The following is a 23,991-nucleotide window of genomic DNA, read 5'->3' as shown; positions in this document are numbered from 1 at the left end:
ATGCAATTATCTTGGAAAACTAGAAAATATTGAAAGTTTTTTTAAAACAAGAATGAGTATTCAATTTCAAAATATTAGCATTACAACCAGAAGTGGGCAACCCCAGGAGGGTGATTTGGTGTTAATCATGACACATGCATTTGAGTTCTCAACCAAGTGTTCAGCCATCTCGCCTTTCACAATTCATTTGGTTACCTTTTCAGCCATCTCGGGACTTTAAATTTGTAGATTTAACCATGTAATCCGTCAAAAACGGATCATACGACACTGTAGTGTTATGACTCAGCACTCCTACATGTAACAAAACAAGATTTGGGCAATTGAGCATTGCCCTTCTTCTTCACTTGCACAGACACGAGTAAAACAAATTCAAATCATGCCCTGACATGGAATTGAGAAAACAATCCTCCAAACCGAAAACATTTCGGTTACTTTCCATTTCCTATTTGCTGTAGAACATAATTGGATGAAAATGTTGCTGTCTAAGCATGCACGAGGTGTTTTTAAACTTTGGAACATTGCCCAACAAGAACAACTCTATTCATTGTCTGCAGCGTAATCATGAACGTCTCGCCTTCTATTCTTCATTCTTGCAGTGAGCATCGCACAAAAACGTCGGTGCCACCTCAAATCACGAGGTTAAAACATTGGGATTGACACAAGACGAAACAGGTGGAAGGCAAGATTTGCAAAACGCCACTTAACATTTCAGTTCTTTCCGCAGAGAATTAGTGCAAATAACGGCTTTTACCTTTTTAACGTAATTATCGACGGTTTTCGGGAAGATTTTCGCCACAAGAAGGGCAATGCCCACTATCAATAAGATAATACAAAGGATACCGAGGGTGTACGTCACCCCAGACCGGATACCCATTATAACGTGAGGCGAGAATGTTCCTTGCAACCTCCACTTCCAAACCGATGAAGTTGCGACTCTCTGTCTCGTATTTTCTCCCTTGAGCAGCTCGCCGGGCGACCCTGAAATCCTCGCGCACGCGCGAACACCGCGAGGGTGCCTGGAGGGCGACGTCCCTGTTTCCGCGCTTGCGCCTGGCCACAGACGGGTGCGCACTGACAGCGGGAAGAGGAAGAAAGGCAGTGCAGCCGCGAGAGGCGGCCTCGTCGCAAATATGAAAGTGTTCACTTCGAGGAGGATTTTACATTTTCCACTCGATTCTCTTGTGCTTTTCTTGATTTTCCGCAGCTCCAATTTGCACGTGACAACCTTCAGTGTTGCTCTCCCACCTCGATTAAACATCAACTGAAATGGGCTGTTGATAATGAAAAAAAAACAAACGAATCTCCAGGACATTTCTGCGAGTAACCTCGGAGGAAAATAACCACGAACACTTTTATTCGTTTCCTTTACATACTTTTAGGAGTAATAAAGGTATAGTGGAGGCTTTGATTTGGCCACAGATTATTCAGCGAAGCAGAGCAAGTAGTACTGTGCTAACTCGACCCCTTCTCAAACCAGCTCTTCACTGAATTAAGTTCATTGTACAAGTACAAACTGATAAAACAAACTGGTCCTTGGTGTAAAACACACAGACACACAACCACTGCTTGCTTGTTGACCTCAAAAGACAGTGCTTGGTGCACGCCATAACTTTTCAGACTGCCTCTGGGGGAACCCCCCCCCCCTCCCTCACCTGGACTCGATAACACTTTCAGACAACGAATTTGCCTTTATCCTGGCAGAATTCCCCTCAATAGTGGTGCCACAGTTCTCCACAGCCAAGCCAAAGCATGGGGGTAAGGCACCATATCTTGACTGAGAGCCCCCATCTCCACGCCAGGGTGCGCCAACTCCCTCCCAAAAAACTCAACCTGGTGAAGGAGGAGTTTAAGAAGATGGAGGAGTTGGGGATTGTGCGGTGCTTAGACAGTCTCTGGGCCTCCACATGGTGCCCAAAACAGCGGGGGGGGGGGGTGTTGGAGGCCATGTGGCGACTACCACTGCCCCAACGAGGCCACCATACCTGACAGATATCCTATGCCCCACATCCAAAATTTCACCACCAACCTTCATGGGGCATTGGGTGTTTTCCAAGGAGGACCTCATTTGGGGATACCACCAAATCCCAGTTCATCCCCAAGACATCTCCAAGTCTGCAATTATAACCCCCTTCAGCTCGTTTGAATTTCTCCGCATACCCTTCAGTTTAAAGAAAGCAGCATAAACTTCCCAACAGCTGATGGCCGCAGTGGGTTGTGACGTCCGATTTGCATTCATCTATTTGGATGATATTCTCATTGCCAGCAACAGCTGCAAAGACCATGACGCCCACCTGAGACAACTGTGCACCCAGTTGGGCGAGTTTGGGGTGACGATTAACCTTGCGAAGCGCCAATTCAGCCTGAACACTATTGACTTCCTGAGGCACAGTATAAACAGACATGGGGCTACCCCCTCCCCTGAGAAGGTTGAGGCAGCCTGACTCTTCACCAAGCCACACACTGTAAAAGGGCTACAGGAATTTGCTGGTTTACCATAGATTCATACCAGCAATGGCTCGCATCATGCGTCCCCTCTTCATGCTGATGGCAGGCAAGTTAAAGGACATTACCTGGGATGACGAGTCTTCGATGGCATTCCAGAATGCTAAAGATGCCCTGGCCAATGCTACCCTTCTGGTCCATCCCAGACCAGAGGCACCTACTGCCCTGATAGTTTTTTGTAACTTTTTATTTCTTTGGCTTGGCTTCGCGGACGAAGATTTATGGAGGGGGTAAAAAGACAACGTCAACTGCAGGCTCGTTTGTGGCTGACAAGTCCGATGCGGGACAGGCAGACACGATTGCAGCGGTTGCAGGGGAAAATTGGTGGGTTGGGGTTGGGTGTTGGGTTTTTCCTCCTTTGCCTTTTGTCAGTGAGGTGGGCTCTGCGGTCTTCTTCAAAGGAGGTTGTTGCCCGTCAAACTGTGAGGCGCCAAGATGCACGGTTTGAGGCGTTATCAGCCCACTGGCGGTGGTCAATGTGGCAGGCACCAAGAGATTTCTTTAGGCAGTCCTTGTACCTTTTCTTTGGTGCACCTCTGTCACGGTGGCCAGTGGAGAGCTCGCCATATAACACGATCTTGGGAAGGCGATGGTCCTCCATTCTGGAGACGTGACCCATCCAGCACAGCTGGATCTTCAGCAGCGTGGACTCGATGCTGTCGACCTCTGCCATCTCGAGTACTTCGACGTTAGGGATGTAAGCGCTCCAATGGATGTTGAGGATGGAGCGGAGACAACGCTGGTGGAAGCGTTCTAGGAGCCGTAGGTGGTGCCGGTAGAGGACCCATGATTCGGAGCCAAACAGGAGTGTGGGTATGACAACGGCTCTGTATACGCTTATCTTTGTGAGGTTTTTCAGTTGGTTGTTTTTCCAGACTCTTTTGTGTAGTCTTCCAAAGGCACTATTTGCCTTGGCGAGTCTGTTGTCTATCTCATTGTCGATCCTTGCATCTGATGAAATGGTGCAGCCGAGATAGGTAAACTGGTTGACCGTTTTGAGTTTTGTGTGCCCGATGGAGATGTGGGGGGGCTGGTAATCATGGTGGGGAGCTGGCTGATGGAGGACCTCAGTTTTCTTCAGGCTGACTTCCAGGCCAAACATTTTGGCAGTTTCCGCAAAGCAGGACGTCAAGCGCTGAAGAGCTGGCTCTGAATGGGCAACTAAAGCGGCATCGTCTGCAAAGAGTAGTTCACGGACAAGTTTCTCTTGTGTCTTGGTGTGAGCTTGCAGGCGCCTCAGATTGAAGAGACTGCCATCCGTGCGGTACCGGATGTAAACAGCGTCTTCATTGTTGGGGTCTTTCATGGCTTTTTATTTATTGCACTATGAACCGTATCAACAACAATATGTACAAATGTTCTTCATTAAATATACACAGTGACATTTTTCCCTCTTTTCTGCCCCCCACCCTCCCTCCCCCTTTCCCACCCCCCTAAAACTCATAAATATTAAATATACAAAATACAAGAAAACAACATTCTCACAGAAAAAACAAAGAAAGGTCGTGTTGTCTACTTTTGCATATTGAATCTAATAAAGTTTATCTTCTTATCACTTTAGGAGATGGAGGATCGAAGTCAGCATTTTCTGTCATATTTCATATATGGTTCCCAAATTTGTTCGAACAATGTATATTTATCTTTTAAATTATACTTAATTTTTTTTCTAATGGAATACACAAATTCATTTCCATATACCATTGTTGTAGTTTTAGGTTCTCTCCCATTTTCCAGGTTGTCATTATGCATTTTTTTTGCTACTGCTAGGGCTATCATAATAAATCTTTTTTGGCCTCTAATTTGAGACCTAGTTCTTTACCTCTTATATTATGAAAAAGAAACATTTTTGAGATTTTTTTGGTATGTTATTCTTTGTAATTTTGCTTAATATCTAACTTAGTTCTTCCCAGAAAGTATTCACTTTTGTACATGCCCAAATTGCGTGTATTGTTGTTCCAATTTCTTGTTTACAGCGAAAGCATCTATCCGACATTGTTGGGTCCCACTCTTAATTTCTGAGGGGTGATATATAGTCTGTGTAACCAATTATATTGTATCATGCATAGTCTTGTATTTATTGGGATCTTCATTTTCCCAGCTTTGCTTAGGTTTATACCTTGTTTCATCATCATCTTTACATTGGAGTTTAATGTACATGTTTGTTATAATTCTTTTAATTATCATTGTACCTGTAATTATATATTCATACTGCCCTGATAGTTGATGCCTCCAGCAGAGCAATAGGGGACATACTGGAACAGCTCATTGAAGGCCACCTTTATCCTCAACATCAGCAGTAAGGAGGAGACTTTTACTGTCGACTGCATAAAACTGGCATATCTGAACTGTAATGAGCTGTTCTCCACTCCTCCCTGTTGATGCAGGGGCAGATCACCAAAGGCAACAGACAATGACCCGATCGCCAGTTCTGGAGGGGGGTCGTGTAGCAGCCCGCTTACAGAGATGAGGATTGGCCCACAAAATGGCCTATGAACGCAGACCTGGAGGTGACACCGGTCGACAGCCCAGGAGCGGGAAGACGGGGATCTCTGATGGGAATGCCGGCCAATCCCAGGCTGGTGCTCCAATGACGCGGGGCCCTAACATCAGCACCTGGGGCCCATATATGTGCCACAGCCAGAGCAATAAACCGGTCTTGATTCCAAGACTTTGGGTGTGCATGTTGTTCTCCACACACACGTAGCACAAACTTCACTGTCCTATGTAGTTTAGAACAGTGGTTCTCAACCTTTTCCTTTCCACTCACATACCATTTTAAGTAATCCCGATGCCATAGGTGCTCTGTGATTAGTAAGGGATTGCTTAATGTAGTATTTGAGTGGGAAGGGAAAGTTGAGAATCACTGCTCTCAACCCAATTATTACTGAAATATTTTGCTTCAGAAAAATTGATGACATCAATAAGGAGATGCAGTCATGCACAAAACCACACCAGAAAAAGGAACCACTCCTCCTTCATCCAGTTCCAGACCTGCCTTGGTCATCTGTGGCAACAGATATCTTTGAATAGCTGGTATGAGATTGACTTGCTTTGTGGTGTTACCTCAGCAACCTCACAAAACTCAAGAGACACTTATCAGTTCAGGGAGCACAGCACACCCTCATATTGAACAATGCCAGATAGTTTATAAGTCAGCGATTCAAGGACTTTGCCATACAGTGGAACTATGTTTTCCTCAACCTCCTAAATCTCAGAAATGTGCTATGAGACACAATGACTAATGTCAAGGCAAACATGCACTACTCTCAGTCTCAAGGAAACCACTTGAACCTCATAAGTGTTAGCCACAAGAGGTAAAATCCTGCTTCTCAATAAGAGATTGTCACAAAAGTTGTACTATGACGGATCAAGCCAACTACTTCAGCCTTTAATGGAAAGACAGGTTGTCAGGTTGTTGACTGTACAAGGTTACAACTGGACAGGCACAGTAAAGGAGAGTTGCAAGGAGCCCTGATCTTATCTTGTTCACTCAGAAGGAAAGCTATACAGGAGGAATCAATATAGATAGGGCCGTGGACCCAGGTAATTTCGCCAGACCACCCTGTCCCCGTGATGTGAAAAGGCAAATGGCCAAGCAGGGGAAGCCTCATGATGTCAGTGCTTGCATGCTGCATCACAAAGCTGATTAAAATTAAAATTAAAAGATTCCCTTCTCCTGACAACAGCAGACTGCTTTGGCACATCGCGACAACAGCACAATGTGGGATGTATGGCCTTCCTCATTAACCATAATCCCTCACAGCTGGAACCGCTCTGTATTTCCCAGAGTGGTTCCAGCTGTGTGAAGGATTATGGGAAGTGAAGTTGGCCATTCATTCTGCATTGTGCCACCATCACAATGTGCTGAAGTGGCCCCAAAGCCAGGGGGTGGGGGGTGTGGGGCGGATGGACAAGCAACCAACGGATGATGGGGGGGGTGGGGAGACAGTACGTGTAATGCATCATCGCTTGGGGGCGAGATCCCCCTAAATTGCCGAGGAGGGCAAATCCCGTGGTGCTAAAGGCCCGGGAGGTTCTGCATTACTGGGAATTTCACTGGGTCCAAGTAGTGTCACTGCTCACCTGTGGTGTGAAAATGGCTATTGATTATCAGGATCGTGGACCTGGGTCAAAAGACTATACAACACTTCCACAAGAGTAGGACCGGAAAGGATGGACTCAGAGTGGTTTCAGGTTGAGGTGCCTCCAGCTGAGCCATCCACAAACACAACTGAAAATCTGCATAGAACATGCTCAGGTTGTGTTAGTAAGCTAAATCCTAAATACAGAGACTGAATCATGTTTTACAACATATATATTTGTTTGGCTATAGTAATTGATATTCATATTGTTTACATGTAGCAGAGTGTTTTCTTATGTTTCTCACCTAATATGATTGTCATTCAGTTACTGAATGTGTCTGCCAAATATTGGTCATTCTGTGACACTTTGTAAGCACTGAAGTTTAACAAGGTAATTTTGTCATGGTATGGAGCATAAGCTAAGGAAAGGGATGTAGATAAGTCATTGTGTTCATATCCTATATATCAGGGTTCCTGGGAATTCTTTCTGCTGGCACACTCCAATGATCATGTTCTGTTATTTTGCATCCTTGATGTATATAGTTAATAAACTAGGTTTGAAGTTAATTCACTTGCTTTCATTTATCTAAACTCCTAACAGGCACCATAGATTTAGTTGTCTAGATTGTCAAGGTTAATTATAGTACACCTAGGTCTTGTGTCAGGAATCTACATGGCCTACTGGTCAATACAAGCCCTTATCCTGAAGGCCTATCTGTTTACACTCCTCGTTACATTTTCCACTATTTCCTTCATTTTCTATTGAATACTCAATCCATTTGGACAACTTTCATGTGAGTCAAGGCCTGATAATGCAGACTCAGATGTTACAGTTGAATTTTACTGAATTCCAAAGTGTCGAATATAAGAATGTTTATTCATTTATTCCCAAAATTATTCTTTTTAAGATTTTTCTGAGTAGATGTCTAACGATGTTTTCAATAGTCTGCATCCTGGTGCTCGAGGTACTCATTGTACAATCAGACTCCCATCTCCTGATAATTTAGCCTTCCAATCCATGCAACATCCTTGTAATTTTTTTCTGCAAACTCCATGCCATTCCTATAATGGTGACAAAACTGCACACAATAGTCCAAATTAGGTCTAATCAATGTGCTGTTCCAACTCTTATACTCAATGCCCCAACTGAATCTCTCACCACTCTGTCCACCTATGTTCCAATTTTAAAGTCTCTGTGTTTCACACTCCTGGGTCTTGCCATTTGCTGTGTTTAACTTTCCAAATTGCATCTCTTTGTACTTAAAGCCATAAAGCATGGAATCAGGCCCTTGCCTATACGAAACAAAATGAGATCCACACTATTCCTACCTGCCCGTGTTTGGCCATATTCCTCTAAACCCATCCTATCCATGATCTGTCTTTTATTCTTAAACATTGCAATGGCACTTGCCTCCACTATCTCCTCCATTCCATATACCCAGCACCCTCTGTGTAAAAAAAGTTACTCCTTAAGTTCCTGCTAAATCTCTCCCCCTCTCCTTAAACCTATGTCCTCTGGTTACTGATTACTCTGCTCTGGCCTAAAGACTGCATTCAGCTGATTTATTCCTCATAATTTTGCACATCTTCCATGAGATCATCCTTCATCTTCATGCTGCACTCCAAGGAATAAAGCCCTAGCTTGCTCAACCTCTTCTGAAAGCTCAGGCTCCCAAGTCCTGGCAATATCATCGTAAATCAACTCTGCACCCTCTCCAGCTTGACAAAATCTTTCCTGCATCATGGTGACTAAAACTGAACAAAACATTCTAATCAGGTCATGACATTCCAACCTCTATACTCAATACTCTCACTGATAAAGGCCAATGTGCTGAAGTCTTATTGACCACCCATGACACCACATTCAAGGTACTATGTGCCTGTACTCCTAGATTCTGAACATTCTCTGTGTAGGACTTACCCATGTTAGACCTCCCAAATGCAGCACCTCATATATCTCTGTATTAAATTTCATCAGTCATTCCTTTGGCAACTGAGTTCTCTGTCTACAATACCAGACACATTAGTGCATCTGCAAACTTGCTAATTGTGCCATGTACATTTTCATCTAAATCATTGATATAGATAAGAAAACACAATGGGCCCAGCAGCAAACTCTGTGGCAGACCACAAGTCACGGGCTTCTTGTCCATAAAATAATCTTTCATCGTCACCCACTGCTTTCTACCATGAAGCCAATTTTTAATTCATGCTGCTCATTTGATCTAACCTTTCTTACCAGTACCTTTTCAAATGCCTTGCAGAAATCCATGTATCATCCTTCATGGTTACATCTTTAGAAAGTTCCATCGGATGTGAGAGACATGACCTCTCAGTTACAAAACTGTGTTGACTATCCCTAATAAGCCCACGTCCATTAAGTGTATGTTTATCTTCTCCCTCAGAATAGTCTCTAGTAACTTAAAAACCACAGATGTTAGGCTCAGTGGTCTGCCGTTCCTAGGCTTTTTCCTGCAGCCTTTCTTGAATGAAAAAAAAGACATTTGCTACCCTCTAGTCTTCTGGCACCTCATGAATCTCAGCCAAAACACCTGCAATTTCCTCTCTAGCTTCCCATCATATCTGATCAGGCCCAGGAGATTTGTCTATATGCATCAGGACCTTCAGCCCCTCCTCAACTGTAACATTAATTGAGCTCAATGCACTACCATTGACTGCCTCATATTACCCAGTCCTCATTTATTTCTCCAGAGTAAAAACAGAGAAGTACTTATTGAAGGCCTTGCCCATCTCCTGTGTCTCCACACAAAGTTGACCACATTGATTCTAGAGTGGTCCTATTTTATCTCAGGATACCTTTTTTCACTTTTTAAAATCCTTGGCATTATCCTTAATGTTATCTGCCAGAGCTGTCTCCTATGGCCTCATTGCCCTCTTAATTTCCTTTCTGAGCTTGTTCCTCAGTTTCCAAAACTCCTCCAGATATACACTTGATCCCAGTTTTCTTGCCCATGAAAGGAGTCTTAATTTCCCTAATCATCTAAGCTTCCCTATGCTTGCATGTCTTATCCTTCACTCTAACCGGTGCGTTCAAATTCTGGACACGTCAACACATTTTCCTTCAAATAACCTGTTCAAATTAACATGAGATTATACCTTCAAAGTCCACTTTGTCCCAATTCTGAATTTTAACTTGTAGTCCTGTCCTGTAACTCCATAACTTTCTTAAACCTAATAGAACAATGGTCACTGGTCCCCAAAGGATCATCCACAGACACTTCATCCATCAATGGTGGAAAAATTATTGATAGGGTTTCTGAGAGGAAAGATCTATTTACATTTGCAAAAGGCATTGATTGATGAGATGTCGCATGGCTTGTGTGTGTGGGAAATCGTGTCTCACAAATTCTATTGAGTTTTTGAAGTGCTGACCAAGGTGATTGACAAAGACAGGACAATGGACATTGTCCACATTGTTTTAAGTTCCTTGACGTGGTGTCATATGGTAGGTTGGTCTGGAAGATTGTGATATCAAGAAGCTCGTGGGACTCAATTGGTCAGGCAGTATTCATGGATATAAAAAATAGTTGATTTTCGTTTTGCGTCTTAACCCTTTATGTTGACTGCCTATTTCTCTTTGTTCACTCAAGCGGGGGGGGGGGGGGGGCGGGGGGAGTCATGCCACTGATTTAATGCCTAGGGGTAACTGTTGGTCAGTTTTAGACACGTGTCCCTAGATATGCCATCATGCCAAGAATGGAAACTGAACCATGAGCAGAAAGAAGAACGAGTCCCAGACTAACAAGTTCCTGATATATATGTATATATATATATTTTTTTTTTAATTGGGACGCTTTGAAAGGATACCGACCTGAGAGATGAAGCAGCCTCAATCCTCCTTTCCTGTGCAGATTCAGTTTTCCGTCTTCCGCAGTCACACTACTTTATTTCGCTTTCGCATCCTCTCTTCTCCCCTGCTTCACCCCTTACTTGCTGAAGCAACTTGAAACTCGGGCAGGCACGGAGAGCTGGACATCCGGGACTCGCCGGCTGCAATGCGTATCCTAGCAACCGCGTTGTTTACACCTGGGGCCGGGCCGGGCCGGGCCTGAAGCGCGCACTCCGACCGAGCGATGCCACCAGCCTGACTTCTGCAGCCCCCAGGGAAACCACGCCGTGAACGGTTACTTTCCGGAGAGAAACACAGGCCGTCGGTATGGCCCACAAGTACGACACGCTGATTGCTGAGAAACCCGCGTTAAGCACAATGATTGTTGACAAGAATCCGCTTCGTCAGCCGTGGTGAGAATATTCCCGCAGCTTTCATTCTGTTACTACACGGACTACACTACTAGTGAGAACTTACTCATATTTAAAACACACCCAATTAAATGATTGGGATTTTAACCTGGAAACTGCAAGATTGGTGTAAAAACTCGTCAAACAGAAATTTAAGATGAGCCCAGTCCCATACCCGTGGTATTTTCGGAGCTCCTCCAGGTACTTTAGAACTATGAACGTTCCTGGCCAATCAGTATTGAAGAGTCCCACGGTTCTCTGGGTGAATAATAGCTGCTTCAATCATCCTCAAATCATTTTACCCAAACACCAATGACCCTGAACCTATAGGCTCTTCCAGAATACCCCAATGTCAACCGCACATTCTACCCCTTTGCGGCTGATGAGGTACCCACCTGAATGCTCCGAACGCTCCTCCAAGGCGCTGACACCAACCCTCCTCCGGGAGGGTCACCAGATGTGCAGTAGCTGCACATCTTGGGGGTGGGCTGATGATTCCAGTAGCCGGCGACCCAACTCCCCACTGCCTGACAGCCCCCTGCCACACGACCTGACACCCGCCATCGGCCGCCCCTGCCCCGACATCACCCATCGGCCACTCCTGCCCCGATATACCGCTGACCTCCCCTCCCCAGGAGAGCAGGGTCTGTCAGGCAGTGGGGAGGGGGGGCTGTCAGGCGGGGGGCGGCTCGGGCAGCAGGGAGGGGGGGGCTTCAAGCAACGGGGCGGGGCAGCCGGTGGGGGATATCAGGGCAGCGGCGGCCGGCGCGGGCTGTCACAGTCCGGCTGGCCGCTCCTGCACCAGGGCCGCTCTCTGCTGCTCAAAATGCGGCATAGCAATGGCCGTCTTCCCTACCCATAAACCCCCACGCAGCTAGAATTGTGTGGGAAATACAGAGTGGTTCCACCTGCGTGGGGGATTATGGGTAGGGAAGACGACCATTGTCATGTCGCATATTTATGACAGGTGGCGCTGCGACACCAGTCGCCCCGCCTCCATCAGATGTAGAGGCGCTACTAGGCGCCTCTGGATGTCAATATTCCCTTTCAGGTGGACCGGTCAACGCTGTAGCAGCCTTTTCGGGCTGCCACCTAAAAGGTGCGTCCTCAGGTTGGGATCCGCTCCTGCAGCTGCCCTCAGGTGGAGGATGCACCTGAAAGCGGCTGATGAAAGAAACCTTTATAAACTTCCCTTCAGTTTTGTTTATTGGATAACCAACTTCCTGCCTAGCAAATTATACAAAAAATGTTCTCGCTTTGATAACATCTATTAAACCACTATGCCCTTTCATGAGCTATCAGGTTTTCCCCAGAGTACTGTAAAACTCCAGTAATCTGGGAACGATCAGATTTTCTGGACTTTTGAACATTTATCCTATTAATATAGAAGGGCCAAATTGGCCTCTTTCCGTTCTGTAATTGTTATATGGTTAGTGTCTAAACAGTTATTTATTTCTTTTTTTACTTCTGGGTATCCATCCCATAGGATAATGATGGTTCCTTTCAGTGAGTTTGTGGGATTTGATATGAGGATACCCCACTCCTCAGAAAGGAACAGCATGAGCGTCAATGGATTTAGGTGAGGGGGTTGCACAGGTCCAGACCCATCCTCTTTTTTTTTGAAAATTTTATTTATTAATGATAATTAATCAGAATTAAGTTACAAACAAGTACATAATATTTTACTCCTTACAATCCCCCACACCCTACCATAACCCTCCCAACCCCCCTCTAGACTACCCCAAAAAAGAAAGAGGAAAAAAGAGAGAAGAGGAGATCAGATAGCGTAACACCTTTTAAATATTTGCCATGGCAACACCTTCAGTGCATGAGAAAAAATTAATCATTCAACTGCATATACTCCATATATGGGCTCCAGGTTTTAACAAAAAAAGAATAATTATTACGTAAATTATATGTTACCTTTTCTAACAGAATACAAGATCTCATTTCCAAATGCCATTGCTGAATACTCAAATTAGTCTCATTTATCTAAGTAATTGCCAAACATTTTTAGCCACAGCTAGAACTAATCTCAAAAAAGCAATTTGAAATTTATCTAATTTTAACTCCGAGCTGAATTTCTTAATATAACCTAATAAAAATACCAAAGGGTCAAGTGAAATTAAAAATTTAACGATAGCTTCTAAAAGTTCCTTAATTCTATTCCAAAATGGTTTCACTTTCTCACATAACCAAGTAGAATGTAAAAAAGAACCAACTTCCTTATGACATCTGAAACATAAATCAGAAGAAATAATCTTATATTTCCTTAATTTCTCCAGAGTTAAGTATAACTGACGAAGAAAATTATAATGAACCAATTTACATTTACAATTTTAGTCATACTATCCTCAGATAAATTCATCCAATCATCCTGACCAATAGATATGGACAAATCTTTTTCCCATTTCAACCTAGATTTATGCAAATCAAACTTAGGCATTTTATTCTGTAATAAAGAATACATCTCAGATATAAATCCTTTCCTACCGCCATCAGTAAGTAAAATTTCAAATTTAGATCGCCTAGGTAACTAACGTGCACCCAAAATTATTCAACAATAATGCTTTGACTTGATAATAAGAAAAAAAGAGTATTCAAAGATATTTCATATTTGTCTCATTCTTTGGAAAGAAATAAAATATCCTGCTTCATAACAATCTTCTACCAGTTTAATGCCTTTCTGATCCCACAACTTCAAAAGTTAATTATTAAGCATAAAAGGAAAAAAGTTTATTTTGAAACAAAGGAGTTTTAGCTGAAATTTTACGTTGGGTACCTATAGTTTCATTTTTTTATTCCATTCCATTAAATGTTTTAACACAGGCAAATCATAATTACTTAATAACTGAGTATTCCATCTATAAATAAACTGATCCACCTTCTTCTCGCCAATCTGAGATAATTCAATATTAGCCCATTCACAGGTTTATCCACTTCAAACATCCTGTTAATAAATTTCAACTGTACTGATTCATAATAATTCTGAAAATTAGAAAGTTGTAAACCTCCTAATGCATATTTCCAAGTTAATTTCGGTAATGACACTGACCATTTTATCTTTCTACAAAAACGTCCTCACCAATGAATTCAAATCTTTTAAAAATTTTTGAGGAATCTTGCAAGGAATAGATTGAAAAAAGATATTGAATTCGAGGAAAGATATTTATTTTAATACAATTAACATGTCCTGTTAATGTTATGGGTAAATCTTTCCACCGATTCAAATCATATTTAATTTTAGACAATAAAGTTAAGTAATTCAGTTCATATAAATGATTATAATTACTATCTATGATAATACCTAAATATTTAATCCAGTCAGATCACTTAAATTTCACAATATGCCTACAAAGCGAATAATCCATTTCAGCTAAATTTCACTCTTTTCCCAGTTAATTTTATATCCTGATACTTCACTATATTGCTCCAATCTATCATGCAGACTCCCCAAAGATTGTGTTAGATACATCAAAACATCATCTACAAACAAGTTTATTTTATATTCATCAGTTATCACCTTAATACCTCTAATACTATCTTGTCTAATCATCTGAGCCAAAGGTTCAATAACCAATGCAAATAGAGCTGGTGACAAAGGACAGCTTTGCCTAGTTGATCTAGATAACAGAAAAGGTAAAGACACCTGTCCATTTGTCAAACTCCAGCAGTAGTATTTTTATATAAAGCCTTAATCCAACCAATAAAAAGGGCCCAAAATTAAACCTCCAAAACTTTAAACAAAAAACTCCATTCCATTCTATCAAAGGCCTTTTCTGTATCAAGAGAAATTACCATTGGTTGGTCAGACTGCTCCCGAGAAATATTAAGTAAAGAAATCAACTTTACAATATTATCTGCTGAATATTGATTTTTAATAAAACCCGCCTGATCCACATGAACCAAATCTGGTAAATATTTAGCTAATCTATTAGCCAGAACCTTGGCAACAATTTTATAAAGAAATAGGTCTATAAGATCCTGCTTTTAGTGGGTCTCTGTCCTTCTTTGGAGTAATTAATAATTGCTTTAGAAAAAGAATACGGAAAAGAACCAGTTTCTGTCGCCTGTTTCAATACATCCATCAATAAAGGGATTAATAAATCCCAAAATTCTTTATAAAATTCAGTAGTAAAACCATCATCTTCTGGATACTTCCCACTAGGCATAGATCGCAGTGTATCCATTGCTTCTTTAACAGTAAAAAAAGCATCCAAATCCTTAATATCTGTATCCTTCAAAGAAGGTAAGACTAAATCATATAAAAAAATATCAATTTTTACTTCATCTTCCAGTACTTAATTTCTCACAACAGACCCACCCTCTTGAGATACCCTCTCGGATCCAGTGGCATGGTGAGGTCCAAGGCAGCTGGGGGAAGTTCTGTTTCAGTGAATGGTCAGGCCAAGCTTCAATGCAAGGGACGCCCTTTCCGCGCTTCATGGCATCTGTTTGCTAGGGTGCTGACCTATAAAAGGGTTTGTCCACCCTTTGACAGGTCTTGTTTTTCATCCTGCAGGGTGTCCAGCACCCTCTGCACCAGGCAAGCTTGGTGGGGGAGCTGGTTTAGTCGCCAACCACCTGACTGTGTGACAGGTAGTACAGGGTTACATGGTACCAGTAGCACTCTGATGAGTGACCGGACCATAGTTTATTACAATTTACATAGAACACTACAGTACAGAAACGGCTCCTCCACACTACTAGTCTGTGCCAATTTATTATTCTGCTTAGCCTGATAGACCTGCATCAGGACCATATCCATCTATAATTTCTTCTTAAATGTCAAAATTAAGCTTGGCACCTCGTCCCACACAGCCATCACTCTCTGCACAAAGTTCCTCCTAATGTCCCCTCTAAACTTTTACCCTTTCACCCTTAATCCATTCCCCTAGTTTTTATCTCACCAAACTGCAGTGGAAAAAAACCTGCTTGCATTTACTCCATCTATACCTATTATAATATTATATACCTTGATCAATTCTCTTTTTTCTACACTCCAGGGAATTAAGTCTTAACCTGCTTTACTTTTCCCTGTAACTCAGTTCTTCAAGTCATGGTAAAATCCTTGTGAATCTCCTCTGCACTCTTTCAATCTTATTGATACCCTTCCTGTAGTTAGGTGACCAAAACTGTGCACAATACTCCAAATTTGACCTCACCAATGTCTTACATAAGTTTACTATAACATCTCAACTCCTATACTCAATATTTTGATTTATGAAGGGCAATGTGCCATAATCTCTCTTTAGGATCCCCTCTTCCTGTGACACCACTTACATGGAATCTGTATTCTTTTGTTTCTACTACCCTGCTCAGTGCCCTATCGTTAACCGTGGGTGTCCTACCTTAGTATGTCCTTCCAAAGTGCAATATCTCACATTTGTCAGCATTAAATTCCATCTGCCATGTTGAACCCCATTTGTCCAGCTGGTCCAGATATCTCTGCAAGCTTTAAAAGCCTTTATTGCTCTCCACTACACCTACAATCTTTGAGTCATCTGCAACCTTGCTGATCTGATTTACCACATTATCATCCAGATTATTGACAAACAATAATGGACCCAGCACCAATCCTTGAGGCACACCTCCAGACTAGTCACAGAATTTCAGACTGAGAGGCAATCATTCACTGCCACTCTAGTTTCTCCCATAAGCAAATATATAATACACTGTACTACCTCACCATGAATACTGAGTGACTAAATCTTTCTGACTAACCTCCAATGTGGGACATTGTCAAAGGCCTTACTAAAGTCCATGTAGACAAAATCCATAGCATTTCCTTCTTCAATTTTCCTGGTAACCATCTCAAAAAACTCTTGAAGATTAGTTGAACATGACCTAATACAAAGCTATGTTGACTATCCCTAATCAGTCTCTGTCTGTCTGAACACCTTACAATAATTACTTAATACAGTAAAAATCCCTGGTAACTGGCACCTATAGGGATTGGTCGATGCTGAATAAATGTATTTTCTGGTTGTTTGAGACTTATTCTTACAATACCTAACTAAAACTTATTGACTCCCTCATGATCCACTAATTTCTGCTCATCAGACAAGTCTAATACAGATTTTTTTTTGCCAGTTGCTTGAGGCTGCTGGTTGTTTGAATTCTAGATACCAGGGGTTTTACTGTATTGACATCAGGTTCACTGGCCTAAAATTTCTCTGATTATTTTTAGAGCCTTTATTAACTGAGGGAACAACATGAGCTACCCTCCAATCTTCTGGCACCACACCTGCGGCTAAGGACATATTAAATATATTTGCCAGGACCCTTGCAATTTCTACTCTAGCCTCCCTCAAGGTCCAAGGGAAGTAATAAAATATTTTTTCAGTGAATGCAGCGAGTTGAATGGGAGTGGAAATATACAACATTCCAGGAACAAACTTACCAGTGACTCTAATATCTGGTGTTCCAGAGGCCAACTCGTGCTCTATTTGCAACCCCAGCCCACAGTCCAGACACCATCCCTGGCCATACTTCATAAACCTAGTTCTGGTTGCACATCTCTCTTGTGCACTGGACCCCTGGTTTCCATTCACAGTCTTATGCATCTGATCACATCCACTTCCTTTCTTAACCATTTGATCTGCACTATCAATGATTCCAAAGGCTGAGTGAGGAATGATAGGCTTTAATACACATTAGACTTCAGCTGGCCCAACTCCATGTGCTCGAATGAATGGAAGGGGGTAAGGAGGTCAATCTTTATGACCAGGTCACAGGGGGAGGGGTTTCAGGGATCAAGTCATCAGTGGGCGGGCCAGCCACTTATACACAGAACAAAGAAAAGGTTGGATGTGTACATGGATGTGAGGGGGTTGGAGGGTTATTGGCAGAGAGCGGGAGGTTTGAGCTAGTGGAGCTGTTCTAGTGAACCGGTGTGGATTCGAAAGGCCAACATGGCCTGTTTCCGCTCCGTAAATGGTTATATGGTTAATATAAGGGGAACATGAGGGGAAATTTCTTCAAGCAAAGGGTGGTTGGGATGTGGAATAGGCTTCCAGCAGAGGTGGTTGAAGCAGGGACGTTATTTACATTTAAGGAAAAACTGGATAATTACATGGAGGGGAGAGGATTGGAGGGGTATGGACCAGGTCCTGGTCAATGGGACTAGGAGGGTGGGGATTTGTTCCAGCATGGACTAGTAGGGCCAAACTGGCCTGTTCTGTGCTGTATATGGTTATAATATATACATATCACCACACCATTAACCATTGCTTCTTATCACGGAGTTAATTTTGGATCTAACTTGCCAGCTGCAAACTTCTAACATTGATCAAGTTGCCATGTGGAACATTTGAGCTGAATGGGTTCTCATCCTTTTAAAATTGGTGAGACATGAGCAACACTAACAAGAAACGTATGGTTTATTAAAGGGTTTTTCACAGGTTTTCTCTCCAATGTCAATGCACATTGTTGCAACGTAAAATGCAAAGCACAAAATGCTGATGGAACTCAGCAGGTCAATCCAGAGTTCAGCTCATTTTAATACTGAATCCTTAGAGTAAAGACTGTTGTTCAAAACCAACATTAAATATACAATATGACACCCCAAATTTAAAAAAAACATAAAAATTTAGTTTACACTTTTGGCACTCTGCAATCATTGCAATGGAACTGTTGTTATTTTTGCTGAAGTTACAGATGTTTCTCTTGATTTGAGGAAGTTATCTCATCTTGACTCTGACCAGAAATATTATATTTGTTATTTCTTGAACAGATAATGTATTTCGTTCAGAAACATCTTAATTTCACTTCTTCATTATTCTCAGAGATGTCATTTGGCCAGGATTAAGTAGCCTAAACTTTAAAAATTATCTTCTGAATATTAAACAGAATTGCATTTCTCCGGCATTTCCTTCAAATCCCTGACCCACCGGGGGTTACCCATGAAAGTACCTGTACACTTCTCATTTCTACTCCTCCACAGCTCATGTACAGATGCTTCCTCTATTAAAACTGACTTTTCTCCAAATTAATTCCAAGTCAGGCTCAATGAAATTGAACCACATCTTAAATCTTCTATGCATCAGCATTTCTGTAAGAGTGTATCTTGCAGTCTTTGGCTTGGCTTCGCGGACGAAGATTTAAGGAGGGGTAATGTCTATGTCAGCTGCAGGCTCGTTTGTGGCTGACAAGTCGGATGCGGGACAGGCAGACACGGTTGCAGCGGTTGCAGGGGAAAATTGGTTGGTTGGGGTTGGGTGTTGGGTTTTTCCTCCTTTGTCTTTTGTCAGTGAGGTGGGCTCAGATGCACGGTTTGAGGCGATATCAGCCCACTGACGGTGGTCAATGTGGCAGGCACCAAGAGATTTCTTTAGGCAGTCCTTGTACCTCTTCTTTGGTGCACCTCTGTCACGGTGGCCAGTGGAGAGCTCACCATATAACACGATCTTGGGAAGGCAATGGACCTTCATTCTGGAGACGTGACCTGCCCAGCGCAGTTGGATCTTCAGCAGCGTGGATTCGATGCTGTCGGCCTCTGCCATCTCGAGTACTTCGATGTTAGGGATGAAGTCGCTCCAATGAATGTTGAGGATGGAGCGGAGACAATGCTGGTGGAAGTGTTCTAGGAGCCGTAGGTGATGCCGGTAGAGGAACCCATGATTCGGAGCCGAACAGGAGTGTGGGTATGACAACGGCTCTGTATACGCTAATCTTTGTGAGGTTTTTCAGTTGGTTGTTTTTCCAGACTCTTTTGTGTAGTCTTCCAAAGGCACTATTTACCTTGGCGAGTCTGTTGTCTATCTCGTTGTCGATCCTTGCATCTGATGAAATGGTGCAGCCGAGATAGGTAAACTGGTTGACCATTTTGAGTTTTGTGTGCCCGATGGAGATGTGGGGGGGGGGGGGTGGGGCTGGTAGTCATGGTGGGGAGCTGGCTGATGGAGGATCTCAGTTTTCTTCAGGCTGACTTCCAGGCCAAACATTTTGGCAGTTTCCGCAAAACAGGACTTCAAGCGCTGAAGAGCTGGCTCTGCATGGGCAACTAAAGCAGCATCGTCTGCAAAGAGTATTTCACGGACAAGTTGCTCTTGTGTCTTGGTGTGAACTTGCAGGCACCTCAGATTGAAGAGACTGCCATCCGTGCGGTACCGGATGTAAACAGCGTCTTCATTGTTGAGGTCTTTCATGGCTTGTTTCAGCATCATGCTGAAGAAGATTGAAAAGAGGGTTGGTGCGAGAACGCAGCCTTGCTTCACGCCATTGTTAATGGAGAAGGGTTCAGAGAGCTCATTGCTGTATCTGACCCGACCTTGTTGGTTTTCGTTCAGTTGGATAACCATGTTGAGGAACTTTGGGGGGCATCCAGGGCGCTCTAGTATTTGCCAAAGCCCTTTCCTGCTCACGGTGTCGAAGGCTTTGGTGAGGTCAACAAAGGTGATGTAGAGTCCTTTGTTTTGTTCTCTGCACTTTTCTTGGAGCTGTCTGAAGGCAAAGACCATGTCAGTAGTTCCTCTGTTTGCACGAAAGCCGCACTGTGATTCTGGGAGAACATTCTCGGCGAGACTAACTATTATTCTATTTAGGAGAATCCTAGCGAAGATTTTTGCCTGCAATGGAGAGTAGCGTGATTCCCCTGTAGTTTGAGCAGTCTGATTTCTCGCCTTTGTTTTTGTACAGGGTGATCATGATGGCATCACGAAGGTCCTGAGGCAGCTTTCCTTGGTCCCAGCAGAGCTTGAAAAACTCATGCAGTTTGGGATGCAGAGTTTTGCCGCCAGCCTTCCAGACCTCTGGGGGGATTCCATCCATACCTGCTGCTTTGCCACTTTTCAGTTGTTAAATTGCCTTATATGTCTCTTCCCGGATGAGGACCTCATCCAGCTCTAGCCTTAGGGGCTGTTGAGGGAGCTGGAGCAGGGCGGATTCTTGGACTGAGCGGTTGGCACTGAAAAGAGATTGGAAGTGTTCTGACCATCGGTTGAGGATGGAGATCTTGTCGCTGAGGAGGACTTTGCCGTCTGAGCTGCGCAGCGGGCTTTCGACTTGGGGTGAGGGGCAGTACACAGCCTTTAGAACCTTGTAAAAACCCCTGAAGTCGCCAATGTCCGTGCTGAGCTGGGTTCGTTTGGCGAGCCTAGTCCACCACTCATTTTGAATCTCCCGGAGTTTGCGCTGAAGATGGCTGCATGTGCGACGGAAAGCTTGTTTCTTCTCTGGCCATGTCGGCTTTGCAAGGTGAGCCTGGTGGGCAGCTCGCTTCTTTGCCAGCAGCTCCTGGATTTCCTGGTTGTTTTCGTCAAACCAGTCCTTGTTTTTCCTGGAGGAGAAGCCCAGTACCTCTTCAGTGGATTGCAGTATGGTAGTCTTCAGCTGATCCCAGAGGGTTTCAGGGGACGAGTCCGTGAGGCGGATTGCATCCTTGAGCTTTGCTTTGAGGTTTGCCTGGAAGTTTCCTCTCATTTCGTCTGACTGCAGGTATCCAACATTGAACGTTTTTCTGGGGGCTTTACTGTTCCTGGACTTTGGCTTGAAGTGAAGGTTGAGCTTGCAGCGAACCAGCTGGTGGTCAGTGTGGCATTCCGCGCTGGGCATGACCCTGGTGTGGAGCACATCTCGTTTGTCTCTTTCTCGCACCAGGACGTAGTCCAGGGGGTGCCAGTGTTTGGATCGGGGATGCATCCAGGTAGTCTTCAGGCTGTCCCTCTACTGAAAAAGGCTGTTTGTAATGACAAGTAAGTAAAGTAAGTGTATCTTGCAGTGGTTGAGTGAGAAATATCACCATCCTACTCTTAGTTCAGTTTCTTGTAATTGGACACAGAGCTGATGCAATCACTATAAAGCACTACTTATTACTTTTCTAATCATCAGTAAAATCCTGAATTTTACATATTCTTATCAATGTCAGGGGAATTACAAGCTGATGAACTTCTTCAGTCTCTTCTCTCATTCCTTTATCCCTTGCACTGTTTGCTGCAATCTCTTTCCTAAGGTAAAACTTCAACAAATAAATGTCCTGAGCATTTTTACTTCCCTCTGATTAAACAAGGACTGCAAACCAGTACCCTTTGTTTATCAGTTTATGGTGTTGATGTTATTCGTTGGGGTCTCCTTTGAAATAGCAGAATTTTTGTTATCAGTTCTTCAGATGTCCAGATGTGTGCTCAAGTTCCTTTTCTTTTTCTTATAGAACATGGAAAAGAGATCTACAGTCCAGTACAGACTATTTGGCCCACAGAGTTGTGCCAATCTAATAACATAACTAACAACTGCCTAGAATTTCCCTACTGCAAACCCTCCATTTTACTCAGTTCCATGCATCCATCTAATAATCTCCTAAAAGATCCTATTTTATCTGTATTCACCACCATTGCCAGCAGCGTGTTCCATTCACACATCACTCTCTGTGAGAAAAACTTACCTCTTATATCCCCCTCTCCAAAGCACCATAAATCTATGCTCCCTCATACTAGCCATTTCAGTCCTGCGAAGATTCCTCTGGCCATCCACATCATCATCTTGTACACCTTGGTCAGGACACCCCTCATCCTCTGTTGCTTCAAGTTCACTCAACCTATCCTTATAAGGTATGCACTCCAAACCAGGGAGCATCCTCTGTACCCTTTATGAAGTAGCATTTACATCCTTTCTGTTGCTAGGTGACTAGAACTGATCACAATATTCCAAGTTTTTACACAGCTGCAACATTATCACAACACTCAAATTCGATCCCATGATTAATGAAGGTCAATACATCATACACCTTCTTAACAACACTATCAACCTGTCCAGCAGCTTTGAGGGTCCTGTGGATCCAGATCCCAAGATCTCTCAATTCTTTAACATTGCTCAGAGTTCTATCATTAACATTGCCTTCAAATTTGATCGACTGAAATGAACCACTACACATTTTTCTGGTTTATACTCCATCTGCCACTTCTCAGCCCAGCTCTTCATCCTATCAATGTCCCTTTGCAACATTTGGTGACCCTCTAAATTATCAACAATATCATCAACAACTAATATCACAAGCAGTCCCAGGAATTCACATTGCGGAGCTGCTAGGCAATGACAACCTCTGCAATAGGAGGCCATCACAGATGCTAAGATGATGGCGCTGACTGGCTGGAGAAGAGCCTATTGAAGGAATATTTGGAAATATAGGGAAACAGTGTTTCTGCTGTTTGTCTCCTCAAGTTCAAGGACACCTGGTAGGTGTCTTTTGGGTGTCCACTCGATGAATTAGCAAGGCATGACCTCCTTTTTTATGGACATGACCTCTGCAATGCAGCTGGATACATTCTCAACTGCCCCCAGTCAGCAGGAGAAACTGAGCTGGAACAACAGGCTACAGCTCCCAGTCAGCAGAAGAAAACTGAGTTGGAGCAACAAGTGGCATTGCTCAGTCGAGTTGGAGAGCTGATGAAAACTGGAGAAGTTGTTAATGCCATCGGGTTGGAGGGTGGCCACATGGAATATGATGTGTGGCTTCTCCAATTTGTGGGTGGTCTCATTCTGGCAGTATGTGGGGCCAAGGACAGATGTGTCAGAATGAAAAAGAGGTGGGGAATTGAAATCGATTGCCACTGGGAGATTCCTGCTATTGCATCAGACAGAGTGAATGTGTTTGATGAATTGATCTCTCAGTCTGCATCCAGTCTCTCCGATGTAGAGGAGACCACTGCAGGAGCACCAGATTCAGTAGATGACCCCCTGCAGATTCATAAGTGACTGATGCTTTATTTGGGTTCTGTATGGTGCTGAGGGAGGAGAGGTGGATGCAAATAGAGCACTTCTTGTGTTCACAGAGATAGTTGCCAAAGGGATGATTGTTTGGAATGGAGGAGTGGACAAGAGAGTCACAGAGGGAATGGTCCCTGCAGATGGTGGAGAGGGGAGGAGAGGGAAAGATGTGTCTGGCTGTGGGATCATGCAGTAGGTGGAGGAAATGGCAGAGGCTGGCGGGGTGGCAGTTGAGGACAAAGGGGACCCTTCCCCCACTTTGCATGGGGGAAGAGGAGCCCAGGGCAGATGTAGGGGTAATGGAAGTTATGCAAGCAAGGAACGTAGTAGTAGAAGGGAAGACAATTTTTTTGAAGAAGGAGAACATCTCAGATTATCTCATGGAAAATCTCATCATGGGAGCATCCTGGCCGCTGCCAATGCGATTAACACAAATTGGATTTGA

At 43.4% G+C, this 23,991-nt stretch overlaps 2 protein-coding genes across 12 annotated transcripts in view; one reads left to right on the top strand and one right to left on the bottom strand.

The window, feature by feature from the left end:
- The window catches only part of LOC138757728 (lysosome membrane protein 2-like), an 81,072-nt gene extending 58,764 nt beyond the window's left edge, over positions 1–22,308 (bottom strand). Inside the window, exon 1 of one of the 5 annotated variants that reach the window (XM_069925486.1) lies at positions 22,225–22,308. Coding sequence is in view for 3 of the 5 variants with exons in the window: in XM_069925487.1 (XP_069781588.1) it covers positions 752–874 (123 nt within the window). In the remaining 2 variants the exon portion in view is untranslated. Of the gene's footprint in view, positions 1–751; positions 1,252–10,416; positions 10,595–11,239; positions 11,388–22,224 lie in introns of those variants that run through there. The other 4 variants (XM_069925484.1, XM_069925485.1, XM_069925487.1 and 1 more) reach the window with 4 other exon arrangements.
- Positions 10,294–23,991, top strand: part of LOC138757730 (protein FAM47E) — a 54,731-nt gene continuing 41,033 nt past the window's right edge. For 4 of the 7 annotated variants that reach the window (XM_069925491.1, XM_069925493.1, XM_069925488.1 and 1 more), the window contains exon 1: positions 12,335–12,423. In XM_069925491.1, the coding sequence (XP_069781592.1) occupies positions 12,335–12,423 (89 nt within the window). Of the gene's footprint in view, positions 10,900–10,923; positions 11,046–12,334; positions 12,424–23,991 lie in introns of those variants that run through there. The other 3 variants (XM_069925489.1, XM_069925492.1, XM_069925490.1) reach the window with 3 other exon arrangements.

The sequence above is a fragment of the Narcine bancroftii genome, chromosome 3 (assembly GCF_036971445.1).
Source record: "Narcine bancroftii isolate sNarBan1 chromosome 3, sNarBan1.hap1, whole genome shotgun sequence".
NCBI lineage: Eukaryota > Metazoa > Chordata > Chondrichthyes > Torpediniformes > Narcinidae > Narcine > Narcine bancroftii.
This window is presented reverse-complemented; position numbering and strand designations above follow the sequence as displayed.